Below are 16,122 nucleotides of genomic sequence, written 5' to 3'. Positions count from 1 at the left end.
AAAGAGATCTTCCATCCCCTGGTTCACGTCCCAAAAGGGCTGCAATGACTGGAGCTGGGCCGATCTGAAGACAGGAGCCAGGAACCTCTTTGGCTTTTTCTGGGTCTCCCACATCGGTGCAGGGTCCCAAGGACTTGGGCCATCTTCCACTGCTTTCCCAGGCCACAGCAGAGAGCTAAATCAGAAGGGAGCAGCGGGGACAAGAACCAGCAGCCATGTGGGATGCTGGTGCCGCAGGTGGAGGCTTTACCCACTATATCACAGCACTAGCCCACATCATATGACATCTTAAGAGTCAAGAGGAAGTCAACTAAATTGCTTTGAGAGGGAAAGGGCTAAGAAATGTTCTTCAGGCATAGCAGGAAAGTAGGATGCTTGAGCATGCACCTCTGTGAGTAGTCCTTTCAGTGGTAAGGGTGACAGCAGACTGCAGCTGAGGGTGTGCACCACACTAAGAAACAGCATGGGCCATCTCCCATGGGTATCGCTCCCCGTCTTCGTGGAGGAGCAACACAGGACCCTGTGCTGTTCTTTTGTCTGCTCGGCCCTCCCCGGGGTTTGCTGCTGGTTCTTCCCGGGTTGGCTACCGTCCCTCCACCTCTGTGGAAGGGCGGTTCCCCCTGCCACTTTCCCCACTTCCGCGGGGGAGCGGCACACTGCCGGCCAGCTCTCTCGGGGGCTGCACAGGTGTTCCTCTTAGATGTTCCTGGTGCATGTTGTCTCTCTCCTCCTTTATAGTCCTCTTCCACCAATCCCAACTCTGCTACCCACATGCCGAGTACGCTGCTCTCCTCCAATCAGGAGCAGGTCCTACAGTTTATTGGTTGAACTGGAGGCAGCTGTGTGGAAGCTGTTTACTCCTATCCCAGCGCCATATTGTGGGAGAGCAGATGCATAGAATAAGTCTTAATTCCAGTAACAGTCTAGTACGAGTTGCTCCCAGTTGCTCCCCACACATGGGCTGAAGAGGGAAGATGTCTTGAGCAGGGAAAGGGTATTACCATCATCTTTACAGAATATTTTTTAAAGATTTATTTTGTTTATTTTTAAAGAGTTACAGAGGAGAGGCAGATGGAGACAGAGATCTTCCATCTGCTGGTTCACTCCCCAAATGGCCGCAACGGCCAGAGCTGAGTTGATCTGAAGCCAAGAGCTAGGAGCTTCATCTGGGTCTCCCACGTGAGTGCAGGAACCATCCTCCACTGCATTCCCAGGCATATTAGCAGGCAGCTGGCTCAGAAAAGGAGCCGCCGGGACTCCAACCGGTGCCCATATGCGATGTCAGTACTGCAAACAGCGGCTTTACCCGCTACACCACAGCGCTGGCCCCTAGCAAATGTTTTCTGTAAGCCATGAACCAGGCCAAGGACTTGAATGCATTATCTCATTTAACCTGTAGGAATATCATATGAAGAAGTTACAGAAGGGGGAGGGACTCAATCTTAGAACACGATGCCCAAACCCAGTAGTTGATAACTCAGAATTTGAATCCCATACAATCCTAAAGCGATTCTTATTGTTTGTAGACCATATCTCATCTAGAAGAGCAATGATTCCGACAATGGTCTCAACGAGCCTGCCAAGGCTATTGTGAGGGTTTTGAGGAACAGTGAGGAAGGCACCAGGTAAAACTTCAGTCCTGGCTCTGCTATGTTTGCTGAAGCTTTGGGTTTGCTAGTTCTCAGAGCATTGGAATCTCCTGTAAAATGAAAATAATGATTACCTTATAGAGTGTGAGAATTACATAAGAAAATGCCTGTCAATCACCTAACACCACGATTAAAAGACAGCTGGTCCTTAAAACGTATGTAAGGTCTGAAAGCGTTTATTTGTTTAAGTGTAAAGACGTGCTCATTCCGAGAAACTTGAATTAACGGGGGCTTCCAGGTGTACACAGGAATAAAAGAGAACCAGACGAGCAGGTGAATAAGTTCAAGGAATAATCAGTGTAATAACTGCCGGTAAGAGGAGAAAGCTAGCTGCAACTCAAGGACATTTTTGAGGTCTTTTTCTGTCTGTATATAATCATTTGATAATGAGTTCATTTACCAGAAATGCAGGCAAAATGTGTACATTCAAGACCAAGAAATAACCCATGTGGATGCTAAGAAACTCCAAGTCTTAGCTCCTGAAACAGCCGCCCTCTTCAATTTAGAATCACCGTGCCCTCACGCAGTGTCTAAATTGCTCGCGAGAGTTTGTCCTAGCTGCATCCTGAGGCTAAGGCGGGAAACGCGAGCAGAAATGAGGCGCGAGATTCGGCCGGATCACAACTCCCCAGACCCCGCCCTCCTCCAGGCTCGGAGCCCCGAGAGCTACACGTGCAGTTGTTTTGGTCTTACGTCACGGGATCCCGGAAGTCAGCCAAGACAAGCCCCGCCTCCAACATGGCTGCGCGCAGAACATGGGGCCGTGACTCGCCTCTGCTCAATCTCGAGTTATAGCATTAACCTGCTTTGCGGAGCGATGGACCCGCCGGGGTTCACAGCGTCACTGGTGGTGAGTGCAGGGCGGTGGGGTGGGCTCGTTGGGCTGCCGAAATCCGCCGCTGGAGTCCGTGAGGGCGTTTCTGCTCAGGCTTTTTCTTCCGGTGTTGCGCGCTGGACTGTCCTCGGGTCACCCTGGGCTCCGCGTTCCCAGGCCGCCGCCGGGCTTGGTCCAGTGCCGCGTCTGTTCTGCTCGGATGTAAGAGAGAGGAGAACTGGTGGTGCTTGGGTCTTTGTCTTTCGCGTGTTCGCTTACATAAAGAGAAGAGCTTCCATTATATAATGTAACCGTGCTGTGAGGTTTTTTTTTTTTATATTTATTTTGTTTGAAAGGCAGAATTACGGAGAGAGATCCATCTTCCTTCAGCAGGTTCATTCCTTAAATGGCTGCAATGGCCAGGGATGGGCCAGACCGAGCCAGGAGCTTCATCTGGATCTCCACGTGGGTGCAGGGGCCCAAGCAACTGGGCCACTTTCTGCTGCTTTCTCAGGCGATCCAAGTGGAGCAGCCGGGAATTGAACTGGCACTCATATGGGATGCTAGCTTCGCAGGCTGCTGCTCAAACCACTATACCACAACACTGGCCAGCCGTGTTGCTTTTTTATCTTAGAAAATGACACAGTCATTCACTCATTAAGCACAATTTATTTGTTTATTCCAAAGGTTTGGAAATAGATCGATAGGCACAGGTAGCTGTGCTCTGCAGTCGGTAGCCAGCCAGTTCCTTAGAAAGCTGTGTGAATCAACACTTTGAACCTCAAAAACTGAAACAAAGATCCTTTCACAAATGAATGTTTCGAAGTGTCTATTATGGCAGGCACAGTAGGGGATATTAGATACAGCAGTGAACAAGAGATTGCTTGATGACATTTTCACGGTGGGGTAGTGGGCAAAGGCAGACAGGTAGTTTTAAAAATGCATCTCACTGGGCAAATGGAGGCCCAGAGGCATTTGTTCATTCAATTTCCCACTGTTTGGAGTTGCAGGTGTTGGAGATAACATGGTGAACAAGATAGACCTGCTCAGAGAGGTCAGGTGTTGCCATGGAATCGTCAAATGACTGTTGGGATAAATGACAGGTGGGCCAGCTTCAGGGTATAATGGGCATATGTGGAAGAAAGAGGTGTCTTGGCCAGACTTGTGGATGATGGCTTTTAAATATTGATGTGCTCAAACTTCTGTAAACTAGGTCTTGAGAAATAAAGAAATACATTACAGCTTGCAGGTAGGTTTCTTTTGGGCCTGGTGAGATGGCAGTTTTGTCAATATTCAGGTGTTGACTCTTTGCATATGCAATAACTATTCTCAAGCAATTGCAATCTTGTTTTAGTTTTCCAAATGAGCAAATTGTAGTAGAGAGTCTACTTGTCCAAAGTGATACAAGTGAGACTCTTCTCCCCCCACCTTTTTTTTTTTATTTGAAAGGCAGAGTTACAGAGGTAGAGACAGAGAGAGAGGTCTACCATCCACTGGTTCACTTCCCAGATGGCCGGAGCTGTGCTGATCCAAAGCCAGGAGCCAAGTGCCTCCTCCTGGTCTCCCATGTGGGTGCAGGGGCCCAAGGACTTGGACCATCTTCCACTGCTTTCCCAGGCCATAGCAGAGAGCTGGATCGGAAGAGGAGCAGCTGGGACTAGAACCGGTGCCCATATGGGATGCTGGTGCTTCAGGCCAGGGTGTTAACCCACTGCGCTACAGCGCCGGCCCCTCCCCCCGCCTTTTTAAAATAATTTGCTTATTTGTTTGAAGGAAGAGTGACAGAGATGGAATAATGATGTCTTCCATTTGCTGGCTCATTCCCCAAATGCCCCTAACAGCCATGCTGAGCCAGGCTGAAGTCAGGAGCCAGGAAATTCATCTTCATCTCCTGCATGAGTGGTAGGCACTCAAACACTTGGACCATCAGTTGCTGCCTTCCACATGAACAGGAAGCTGGCTCAGAAATAGGGAGTAGTAAGATTCAAACAGCCATTCTGTTATGGGCTGCAGGCATCCCCCACAACTAAACCTGATGCGCCATAATCAGTGCCTGCTGGAGACCCATTTTATATACCTATGTGTTAGGGCTTAGATTCCAACCAGGTGCTCTTAATTGTTTGCTGATACTGTTTTCAAACTCAGCAACAGTAGTGAAACCAGGTGAGTGTTAGAGTAATAAAGAAAAGAATGGTTTTACAAAGTACCCCAGGATATATATATGTGTGTATGTATATATATATAGAGAGAGAGAGAGAGAGAGAGGATAAAATTGGTATCAGTGGGTTGAAGTTATAAGGTAGTGCTTATACCAGCTAAAGGAAAACCATTTTATTCATTCAGCCCACAGGTTATCTGCCATTTCTTTTGCCTCCTGGCCCCTGTGGTGGAGATGCAGTGGTAAGCGAACCAAACCACACCTTGAGTAGAGGGAGAAAGGCCCACCAATAAAACAGACAGTTGCAGCACCTCTAAGTGCTATGAAAGAAATGAACTGAAGTTGTTATAGAGAGCAGTGCTGGAGAAGCTACTAGTATTTTAGATGACATGCACAAGAAAGGTTCTGAGGAGTGACAAGTAGGCTAAGACCTAAAGGATGAAAAGATGTGAAACACTGTGATAAGCAGATGGGAAAGTTCACTCAAGGGGAGCAGTGTTTGATAAATCCTCAGGTAGAGAGAGCTTGGATGTCTGAGTGGTAGCTAAGCCTCAATGGGTAAGGGTTCTTTGATAAGGTTGATATCAGGTAGTGACAACCTGCTGAAGGTGGGTTTGTGGGGCGTGGATAAGACTGGATTGTATTTGAAATATAATAATAGAAGTCATTAAAAACTTTATCAAAGTAGTTCAGAAATGGAGTGGCTACTTTTTTTTTTTTTTTTGAGATTTATTTATTTGTTTGAAAGTGTTCCACGGAGAGAGAAGGAGAAGCAGAGAGAGAGGTCTTCTCTCCGCTGGGTGATAGCCCAGTTGGCTGCAACCGCTGGAGCTGCGCCGATCCGAAGCCGGGAGCTTCTTCCGGGCCTGCCACACAAGTACAGGGGGCAAGGACGTGGGCCATCTTCTACTGCTTTCCCAGGCCATAGCAGAGAGCTAGTTGGAAAGTGGGGCAGCCAGGACTTGAACTGGCACCCATATGGGATGCCAGCACTGTAGGTGGCAGCTTTACCCGTTAAGCCACAGTGCCGCCCCGAGTTGCTACTTTTTAAGTCTGAGAGTAGCTTTGAGACAGGCTGAATAGTCTTGTGAAGCTCTGCTTTGCTTACTACCACGTTACCAATACCTGCCGCAGTACAGGCACTCAGACTGCATGTTGCATGAATGGATGAAGGGCAAGCCTTGATGACTACTGAAGGCTACAAACTCAGAGTCAGGATTAAATGAGATAACGTGATAAATTCAGTATAGAACTTGGCCTGTAGCTGTCAGAGAAATGCTCCCTTTCTAAAGCTTTGATCACGAGGTTGATGGAAGGGGTGTAGTGTTGAGAAAGGGGAGAGCCCTTGAAATGTTCTCATGTAAGCCACAGCGTGGCTTGTCAGAAAAATTAAAAAAAAAAAAAAGCATATTGATCAGTGTGTGCTTTTTAAGAAAGCAGTTTGGACCTATGTATTAGCAGCCTAAATATGTTCAGAACATTTAACTACTTGGAGACAAAAGGAAGCCACTTACACATGGACTAGAAGGGGACTGGTAGGGCAAATGAAGGGAGAATGCTTCCTTGGACGAGTCTGGTCCACTAAAAATACTGTTTGTGAAGAGAGTGTATTATAAGGAAAATGCTTCTAAGATGAAATTTCAAAAAGCCACAATATTGTATGCAGGTATTCAGAAAGTTCATGGAAATGGGCATTATGAAAAAACTTCATGGATTTTAAATTTTTTAGCATCAGAAAAACTTTCAGTTCCATTTCCCATGAACTCTCTGAAGTGGACTCAGATGTATTTTTGTTTGTACCTAGTTAAAGATGTGTAAACATATTCCTCTATTGAGTTAAAAAAAAGCTGCATTGAAATATCCCAAGATAACAGTTTTTTTGATGGTAGGATTACATTTTTCTCCTTTAGATTTTTTTTATTTTATTTTATTTTTGACAGAGTGGACAGTGAGAGAGAGAGAGACAGAGAGAAAGGTCTTCCTTTGTGGTTGGTTCACCCCCCAGTAGCCGCTGCAGCCAGCGCACTGCGGCTGGTGCACCACGCTGATCCGAAGCCAGGAGCCAGGTGCTTCTGGTCTCCCATGCGGGTGCAGGGCCCTAGCACTTGGGCCATCCTCCACTACACTCCCGGGCCACAGCAGAGAGCTGGACTGGAAGAGGGGCAACCGGGACAGAATCTGGTGCCCTGACCGGGACTAGAACCCCGTGTGCCGGCTCCTGCAGGCGGAGGATTAGCCTAGTGAGCCACAGCACCGGCCTCTACTTTAGATTTAAAAAACAAACAAACAAACAAACATGCCTTTCATTTACTTCTCTTTTTTTGCTGCCTGATTTTTTTTTTTTTTTTTTTTTGACAGGCAGAGTTAGACAGGGAAATAGAGAGAAAGGTCTTCCTTCCGTTGGTTCATCCCCCAAATGGCTGCTATGGCCGGCGCTGCGCCCATCCGAAGCCAGGAGCCAGGTACTTCCTCCTGGTCTCCCATGTGTGCTCAGGGCCCAAGGACTTGGGCCTTCCTCCACTGCCTTCCCAGGCTACAGCAGAGGGCTGGACTGGAAGAGGAGCAACTGGGACCGAATCCGGCGCCCCGACCAGGACTAGAACCTGGTGTGCCTGCACCGCAGGTGGAGGATTAGCCAAGTGAGCCGTGGTGCCGGCCTCTACTCTTTCAACTCTTTTTACTCTGGTGAGAAAAGTTACTCTTAACTTTTCTGTTGACTCTGTAGTTCGTCTGTTCCCCTGCCTTTTGACTTATATGAAACCAAAACCAACCTCTCTGTAGTTACCTTTTAACCAGTTCCAGGCTACAGGGGAAAGAACTTTGGCAATTTGAGTTTTATGTTACTTAAAGTACAGGCAGCCCTTGATTTGCATGGTAGTGTAGGAGGATAAAAATGACTATAAGCTGAAACTGTGCAAACGGATTTTAATGATAGATGGGAAAAGTTAAGATTGTTTCATGACCTGAAGAAATTTTTTGGGGGGCCAGCATTGTGGTGCAGTGGTTTAAGCCATGGCTTGCAGTGCTGGCATCCCAAATCTGAGCACTGCTCTGAGTACTGCTGCTAGGCTTTTGATGCAGCAACTTGCTGATGCACCTGAGAAAACAGTGAAAGATGGTCCAAATACTTGGATCCCTGCCGTCCATGTGGGAGACCCAGATGAAAGTCTAGGCTCCTGGCTTTGGCTTAGCCCAGTCCTGGCCATGTCAGCCATTTGGGGAGTTACCAGCCAGAACTTATCTCTTTTTTAAAAATAGAAAATCTTAGCACAACTTGTTGGGATGTTACTTGCCTTCTTGTCAAGTAATTTATAATAAAGAGCAAGTGTGTTTTTTTTTTTTTTCCTTTTTTGCTGTGGCAATTTGTCATACTACTTTCTAAATTTGGATCAACTTCCAATATTTTATCCTTTGTACTTTTAATGTTGTGAATTATCTCTTAGAGTTCTTTTTATATATTCAAGAGAGAGAGAGAGAGCAAGAGCAAGCATGCGAGGGAACACTTGCATCCACTGTCTTATTCCCCACAAGCCTATAGTGGCCCTGTCTGAGCCAGCTGGAAGCCAAGAAATTAACCTAGGTTGCCTATGTGGGTGGCAGGGGCCCAAGGTCTTGAAACATCACTTGTTGCCTCCCAGAGTGTTCATTAGCAGGAAGCTGAAATTGGAACTGGAGCTAGAACTCCAGTCTGGGCCCTCTGATTTGGGATGTGAATGTCCCAACTGGTGTCTTAGTCACCTGGCCAAACACCTGCCCCAAGACTTCCTTTAATGTAAAGGCAATTGCTAGCGTACCATCCTGTGGTACATCTTTATTCTTCTGTATCACAGCCATCTTCTTCATTTATATTGGAACTTTTGACTTAGTTCCTCTGGTTGTGTATCTAGATTCTCTTGAAAGACAGCAGTATCTATATTTGAATTGACAGCTGTGTCGTGTAGAACACCACTCATGTTTGATTTTAACTTCGCTTTCAGTGTGTTAGCACTTTACATTTCTTTTTTCCACTTTTATCCTGATTGACCCATTCTTTCATGGTTATTCATTTTTGTAAAATTTACTGTGGTTCTTTTACTGGAAATTGAGAAGGTAGTATAACTACATGCTTTGCTGTTTGTAGATGAACTGAATAACATATGGGCAGTGGCTTTTTTTTTTTTTTTAAGATTTACTTATATATTTGAAAGAGTTACATAGAGAAGGAGAAAGACAGAGAGAGGTCTTTCATCTGCTCATTACTCCCCAGTTGGCCGCAACAGCTGGAGCTGCACTGATCTGAAGCCAGGAGCCAGGAGCTTCCCCTGGATCTTCCAACATGGATGCAGGGGCCCAAGGACTTGGTCATCTTCCACTGCTATCCCAGGCCATAGCAGAGAGCTGGATCAGAAGTGGAGCAGCCAGGACTCGAACCGACGCTCAAATAGGATGCCAGCACTGCAGACGGCAGCTTTACCTGCTATGCCACAGTGCTGACACCAGTGTCTTTTTTTTTTTTTTTTGAAGATTTGTTTACTTATTTTAAAATTGGAGTTACACAGAGAGAGGAGGAGAAGCAGAGCGAGAGAGAAGGTCTTCCATCCGCTGGTTCACTCCCCAGTTGGCTGCAACGGCCGGTGCTGTGCCGATCTGAAGCCAGGAGCTTCTTCCGGGACTCCCATGTGGGTGAGGGGACCCAAGGGCGTGGGCCATCTTCTATTTTCCCAGGCCATAGTGGAGAGCGAGATCAGAAGTGGAGCAGCCGGAACTTGAACCAGTGCCCATATGGGATGCTGGCGCTGGAGGCGGTGGCTTAACCCACTGTGCCATAGCGCCAGACCCCCCCAGTGGCTTCTTTAATTGTGTTGTGATCTATAGACTGAGAACAAGTTTGTACTTAATGAAATTACAGTTAATATGCTATTGGGAGACTTGTATTATTTAGCTAAACCATGGCAATTGAAATTGGTGCTGTTGTCCTATGCAAAATGAGGACCATTTGTGTTTTCCCCACTCAGTGAATTGGCTTTGAAAAGTCTGGGTGGTGATGTCACAGGGAGAAGTTTTTTGCTTTCTTAAGATTTATTTTTATTTATTTTAAAGGTAGAATGATACAGAGAATGAGAAACATAGCGATATCCATCTGCTGTTTGACTCCCCGTATATAGCTGTGGCTGAGTCAAGCTGGAGCCAGGAGCTGAGAACTCCATGCAGGTCTCCCACCTTGGTACAAGTACTTGGGCCTGTTGCTTTCCCAGGCTTATCAGAGAGAGCTGGATTGGATGTGGAATAGCCAGGTGTTGAATGTGAAGCTGAACCCACTGGACCAATATGCAAAGTGCTTTTTCCTGTGTGTGTGTGTGTGTGTGTGTGTTTGCGTTTGTGCACGCGCATGTGTAGTACTCACTTGCGTCTTACTGGACTTAACTACCTGCTGCTGAAAACCTGTGGCAAAGAAGCCTGGAGGGGTAAAGGAATAGGTTGGGCTGTTGGGGGTTCTTAGGAGGGAAAGGAAGCAAGAAAAGCTAACAAGAATGAAGCACTGGGTATGCTTTTAAAGAAGGTTTTTTTTTTTTTTTTTTTTTTTTTTTTTAATGTTTCCCTCCAGTCTTTTCTGGATAGTGCCTTCCTAGTTTCAACTTGGAGTAAAGGGAAGTTAATATCTGCTAAGAAAACATTGCTTCCAAATCTCTAGGAAATTGGAAAGTATGCTGCACTTTCTCAGGCTGGCTTTGTGGGACTTCTTTTTCACATTTTTATTAAGTGAGGAAGTCCTCCTTTTTTGCTTGCTTTTGTGGTGAGGAGAAAAACACTAAACACAGGTAGAATCTGAGTTTTCTGCGCAGTGGGACGTGCACGACACCCTTGGAGACCAGTAATCATCTGGGCCCACAGCTGAGAACTCCTGTGCTCACAGAGGCGTTTCTTGTTGAGCTCCAGTACTGGGAGAGGCATTGCCTTTCCTTTTTCATGTTTCTTTCAGTTGGAGAGAGTGGTACTTAGAATGTTTTAGTATTTGATAATTTTGCTGCAAATGACTTGTTGATAGGTTTTTGTTACCACTTACAAACTTTAATACTATATGTTGAAAGTTGCTTTAAGTATTAAAATATTGTATTATACAGATAACATTTGAATAACATTAATGAAAAATCAAATATCTTTTACCTGTTTAATCAAATGTATTTGTTGGCCTTGGTTGTGGATGGAATGCCTCAAAGATAGAATCCCTGCCTTTTTTTTTTTTTTTTTTTGGATAGGCAGAGTTAGAGAGAGAGAGACAGAGAGAAAGGTCTTCCTTCCGTTGGTTCACTCCCCAAATGGCTGCTACAGCCAGCACTGCACCCATCCGAAGCCAGGAGCCAGGTACTCCTTCCTGGTCTCCCATGTGGGTGCAGGGCCCAAGCACTTGGACCATCCTCCACTGCCTTTCTGGGCCACAGCAGAGAGCTGGACTGGAGAAGGAGCAGCCGGGACTAGAACCCAGGGCCCATATGGGATGCCAGCACCTCAGGCAGAGCATTGACCAAGTGAGCCCTGAGAATCCCTGCCTTTTTGGACTTGGAGTCTAGGTGAAGGCATTTTCCTGGCTCCACAGATGAAGAAATACTGGCCTAGAGAAGTTAAATAGCCTTCCTATGGAGATTCAGTTGAGATCGAAGCCAGGTCAGTCTGATACCAATTCTGTATTCTAAGGCAATATTTAATCTGAAAGAGTTTTTGGAGAAGTATAAAAATAGTCCAATCACATTCTAGTCCCATCATTCCACTTTTGGGAATAGTTTCACTGGACAAAACTGAACTTACACAGCAGTCCCTTCCATTAGGAGGTGGTCATACACAGACTTTGCAGAGAAGTCACCCTGAAAGCCCCCCAGAGCTGTCCGTGCAGCTGGGAATGCTGTGAGGAGTAGCAGAGGCAGGTAGCACTGTTTGTGGCAAACCAGGATGGGGACAACCACACAGCAGTATGCTGCAGTTTTTTTTTTTTTTTTTTTTTGAATATGTCATCTTTTTACAAAGCATTATCTCCACATCTTAGAGTTCCTTTTTTAGAAGACATCAGAAGTGCTGGGTTAGAGACTTAGAAGACACAGTGACTGACCTGGTTTCTACTTTGAAGGCTCTTAGTGTTCGACCTGATGGTTAGAACCCAAGTGAACAATCACTAAAATTGGATGGGAAGTGAAGGAAGTAGCATGTAATTCTGCCTGGAGGAGTGTGAAAGGTTTTGTGAGCAGCCTTAAGAATGGATACAATCAGGTGTGTGTGTGTGTGTGTGTGTGTGTGGTGGGTGAGGAGCAGGAGCAGGGGAACAGGGGTGGGGGCTGTGGCAGGGAAGGTGCCCTGCTGGTGCGGTAGTCAAAAGACAAGGGAGAAAGCCCAAACAGAAACATAGAAATGATAAGTTTGGGGATGTGTTTGGAAAACTAGTCGGTCAGTAGGAGTGAGTACGCTAAAAGTAGGGAGGAGACAGTCTGTGGGTTGAGGTTCTTCATTAGCCTCTGCTGATTACCTGTTGTCCTTGTATGTGAGGGAACTTTGAAATGTTCATGGAAAAATGAAATTAGCAGCTAAGTTTACTTTGGTGCAGACAAATGTTGAAATTCATGCATAGCTTGTTTCACAATACACATTTTTCATGAACTTTCTGAAGACATAGTGTCACATGCAGCCAGTTTATTAGTGATTTTTGCATGAGGGGAATGTTAGTTTTGAGTGGCTTTACTTTTGTTTGCCATGATAATCTTTATAAAAGTTGATCAATAAAAAACCTAACAAGGGGCTGGTGCTGCGACTCACTGGGCTAATCCTCCGCCTGCGGCGCTGGCACCCTGGGTTCTGGTCCTGGTCGGGGCGCCAGATTCTGTCCCGGTTGCCCCTCTTCCAGTCCGGCTCTCTGCTGTGGCCCAGGAGGGCGGTGGAGGAAGGCCCGAGTCCTTGGGCCCTGCACCCACATGAGAGACCAGGAGGAAGCGCCTGGCTCCTGGCTTCGGATCGGTGCAGCGCGCCGGCCGGCCGTAGCAGCCATTTGGGGAGTGAACCAGCGGAAGGAGGACCCCTCTCTCTCTCTCATTCTCACTATCTGACTCTGCCTGTCCAAAAAAAAACCCGGCAATGTGGTAATAAAACTTTTGATCATGAGTTGCTTTCCACAGAAGTAACAACTTGTAGCAATTTAGTGAGCATGTTTCCAGGTTTCTAATTAGTGTACAAATAATTCGATTTTTTTAAAAAGTGGGATTGTTCAGCATATATTTATCATTCCTCTGATAAAGAATATGTGTTTTTGTGCTAATAGGTATGGGTTGATCTTGTTCTTTTAAAGGTTGTATAGCAATCAGTTATTTGGATATAACCTATTTAATTAGACTTCTATGGGAGGACTTTTAGACTGTGTTCAGTTTTTTATTACAGACATTGCTGTAGTAAGCATTCTTGTTTACCTGTACAGTTATTTCTGTAGAAGTGTTTACCCATGAATAAATGAATTAAAGGATTTAATAGTTAAAATGTTTTATTTTGTCAAATTGTCCTCCAGTAGGTTACATTAATGTTTCTGTTAATTGTGACCATAACTATTCATATTTTTAAACTTTTCTCATTTAGTTGGGAAAATATTTTTGTTTTTTTAAAAAAATTATCCGAGGAACCTGTGTTGTAACATAAAGAGCTAAGCTGCTGTCTTCAATGCCAGCATCCCATATTAGTGCCAGGTTGGATCCTGCTACTCATCTTCTGATCCAGCTCCCTGCTAATGTACCTGGGAAAGCTGCAGAAGATCGCTCCAGTACTTGGGCCCATGCAAGCCATGGAGACATGCACGGAGTTCCAGGCTGCTGGCTTTGGTGTGGCAAGGCTCTGACTGATGCGGTCACTTGGGGAGTGAACCAACAGATAGAAGGTCTCTGTCTCTGTCTCTGTCTTTCTCTCTGTAACTCTTCCTTTCAAATAAAACAAAAGGTAAAAACAGATGGAGATCTCCCTGTACTAGTTTGCCCCCCAAAAGCTTGCGATAGCCAGGACTAGGGCAGGCTGCAACCAGGAGCCTGGAACTCAGTCCTGATCTCCCATGTGTGGGTTGCAGGAACCCAAAGGCTTGAGCTTTCATCTGCTGCCTCCAGGATATGCATCAGCAGGAAATTGGAATCAGAAGTAGAACCAGAATGTGAACCCAGATATTTCCATTCGTCCGAAGTGGCATCTTAATTGCTGCAGTGAAAGCCATCTCTGGGAAGATTATTTTTATGACCATATGAAAAAGCATATTTATATTTTTCTTTTGGAAATTGCTTGGTCTTGTCTTTTTTTTTTTTAATTCAGTGTACCTTTTAAAGGTTGGTTTTGCAGTATTTTCTAAAATGTTATATGAAGGGGCTGGTGCTGCGGCATAGCAGGTAAAGGCTCCATCTGCGGTGCCACCATCCCGTATGGGCGCTGTTTCGAGATCCAGCTGCCTCTCTTCAGATCCAGCTCCCTGCTGATGGCTTGCGAAAGCAGGAGAAGATGGTTCTAGTCTTTGGCCCCTGAACCCGTGCTGGAGACCTGGAAGAAGCTCCTGGCTCCTTGCTTTGGATTGGTCCAGCTCTGGCCATTGCGGCCATTTGGGGAATAAACCAGCGGATGGAAGACCTCCCTCTCTCTCTGTCTCTCCTTCTCTCTCTGTGTAACTCTTTCAAATAAATAAATAAAATCGTTTAAAAAAATGTATGTGTCAAGCCTTTATTTTAGCCCTTGAATGCCTCCTGTGTGCTGATGCTGGGAAAGCATTGGTAAACAAAGCAGATAACAGATCTCAGCCTCCTAGGACAGACAGACATTGAACGAATAAGTGATCATACATTCAACTATGAAATTAAAATTATGATGAGGACTTGGAAACAAGAGGATGTAAATCTGGAATGAGAGATTAGGGAAGTGTATCTCCAATGTCCTTGAAATGATGAGCTGGCATGGAGGAAGGGGGACATGAAGGTGGCAAGGAGGTATGTCGTGAAGGACAAGTAGTGGGGGTTGCAGGTGAGAAGTAGATGGAGTGCAACACTTCCAGAGTGTCATTTGTCTAACCTGGGTTAGAATTATGTTGTCTATACTTAGGAATATTGGAACATATGGAAGATTTAGGCTGGAAACTGACAAGGTGAAATTTATATTTTACCAAGATGTCTCTGCCTTTTGTGTAGAGCGGTAGGGAGCTCTGTAAGAGAATTAATGGTGAATGGGGGAAGGAGACAGCACAGGAAGGAAAGGCAGCAGTTTTGCAATGAGAGCGGTGGTTCAGATCGGTGGTGGCCACCTTGTTGTAGAGAAAGCAGAATGTTAGGTATGAAGAAGCCATGTTAAACTAACAGCTGGTTCTTGTTAGCTGTCCTTTAGACAGTGGCCTCTAGATTTTACCACCCCTCTTTTTTTAAGATTTGTTTATTTGAAAGGCACAGTTACAGAGAGGCAGAGGCAGAGAGAGAAGTCTTCCATCCACTGGTTCAGTCCCCAAATGGCCTCAATGCCGGAGCTGGGCTGATCCAGAGCCAGCAGTTTCTTTTGCGTTTCTCACACAGGTGCAGGGGCCCAAGAACTTGGGCCATCTTTTGATTGTTTCCCAGGCTATTGCAGAGAGCTGGCGCAGAGTGGAGCAGCCGGGACTTGAACGGATGCCCATATGGGATGCTGATGCTACAGCTGGCGGCTTTATCCGCTGTGCCACAGCACTGGCCCCTGATTTTACTTAAGTTACACAGGTGCGGGGCAGGTGTTAGGCTAGCAGTTAAGGGTGCCAGTGTACCACACTGGAGTGCCTACGTTTGATTCTCAGCTCTGCCTCCCAACTGCAGCTTCTTGCCGGTGCAGACCCTGGTAGGCAGTGGTGATAGCTTAAGTAACTGGGTTCCTGCCGCTGATGCAGAAGACCTGGATTAAGTTCCACGCTCCTGGCTTTTGCACCTAATCAGTCCCAACCTTTGCAGCCACTTCAGTGAGCCAATAGCTGGGTGCTCTCTCTTTCCTACTCTCAAATAAATAAAAAGTTGCACAAATTGTTTTCATCCTATAGTTGAGCAGCACTGATTAATATTTTGGTTGATGTTGTTCTGCCAGCCTCCTTTTGAAAAGGTTTTTTTGGGTGTAATACTGACACTTTTGAATTCCCAGAGTAATTTCAAAGTAGCTGTTAGATGCTTCGTTTGTGTGGCCTGTCAGCACTTTTTTGCATTTAACTTAAGGTAGAGATGTGTATTGTAACTGTATGGTGTTGAGTTTGCAGTAAATCGTTATGCTGTAACGAGGCTTGCTCAGGGTTATCTGTGGTACATTCTTTTTAAATTTTGTCTAGTTCTTAACCTAAACAGTTTCAGTGTAAACTACCATAAGTCTTGGTGTCATTTGCCTGATACGTTATTTGATAAGCAATCATAACAGATTTCTCAGGCTAAAAATAAAAGATGTGATATGATTCAGTTGATGTTGGCTTGTATATTTTGTACAAAACTATTGATGTAAAATTTCAGCATTTTTTTAAAGTATTGTTT

General features: G+C 45.5%; 1 protein-coding gene across 30 annotated transcripts in view; it reads left to right on the top strand.

Moving 5' to 3' along the window:
- The first annotated feature begins 1,818 nt into the window (after positions 1–1,818).
- SLC25A26 (solute carrier family 25 member 26) overlaps positions 1,819–16,122 on the top strand; it is a 156,680-nt gene continuing 142,376 nt past the window's right edge. For 3 of the 30 annotated variants that reach the window (XM_089305462.1, XM_089305459.1, XM_089305460.1), the window contains exons 1-2: positions 1,865–2,499; positions 4,807–4,863. In XM_089305462.1, the coding sequence (XP_089161588.1) occupies positions 2,245–2,499; positions 4,807–4,863 (312 nt within the window). In that variant the 5' untranslated portion in view covers positions 1,865–2,244. The other 27 variants (XM_089305465.1, XM_089305455.1, XR_016214229.1 and 24 more) reach the window with 23 other exon arrangements.

The sequence above is a fragment of the Oryctolagus cuniculus genome, chromosome 10 (assembly GCF_051225735.1).
Source record: "Oryctolagus cuniculus isolate XC-2025 breed Fujian yellow rabbit chromosome 10, ASM5122573v1, whole genome shotgun sequence".
NCBI classification, from domain to species: domain Eukaryota; kingdom Metazoa; phylum Chordata; class Mammalia; order Lagomorpha; family Leporidae; genus Oryctolagus; species Oryctolagus cuniculus.
The sequence above is the reverse complement of the archived record's forward strand: the minus strand, read 5'-3'. Positions and strand labels throughout refer to the sequence as shown.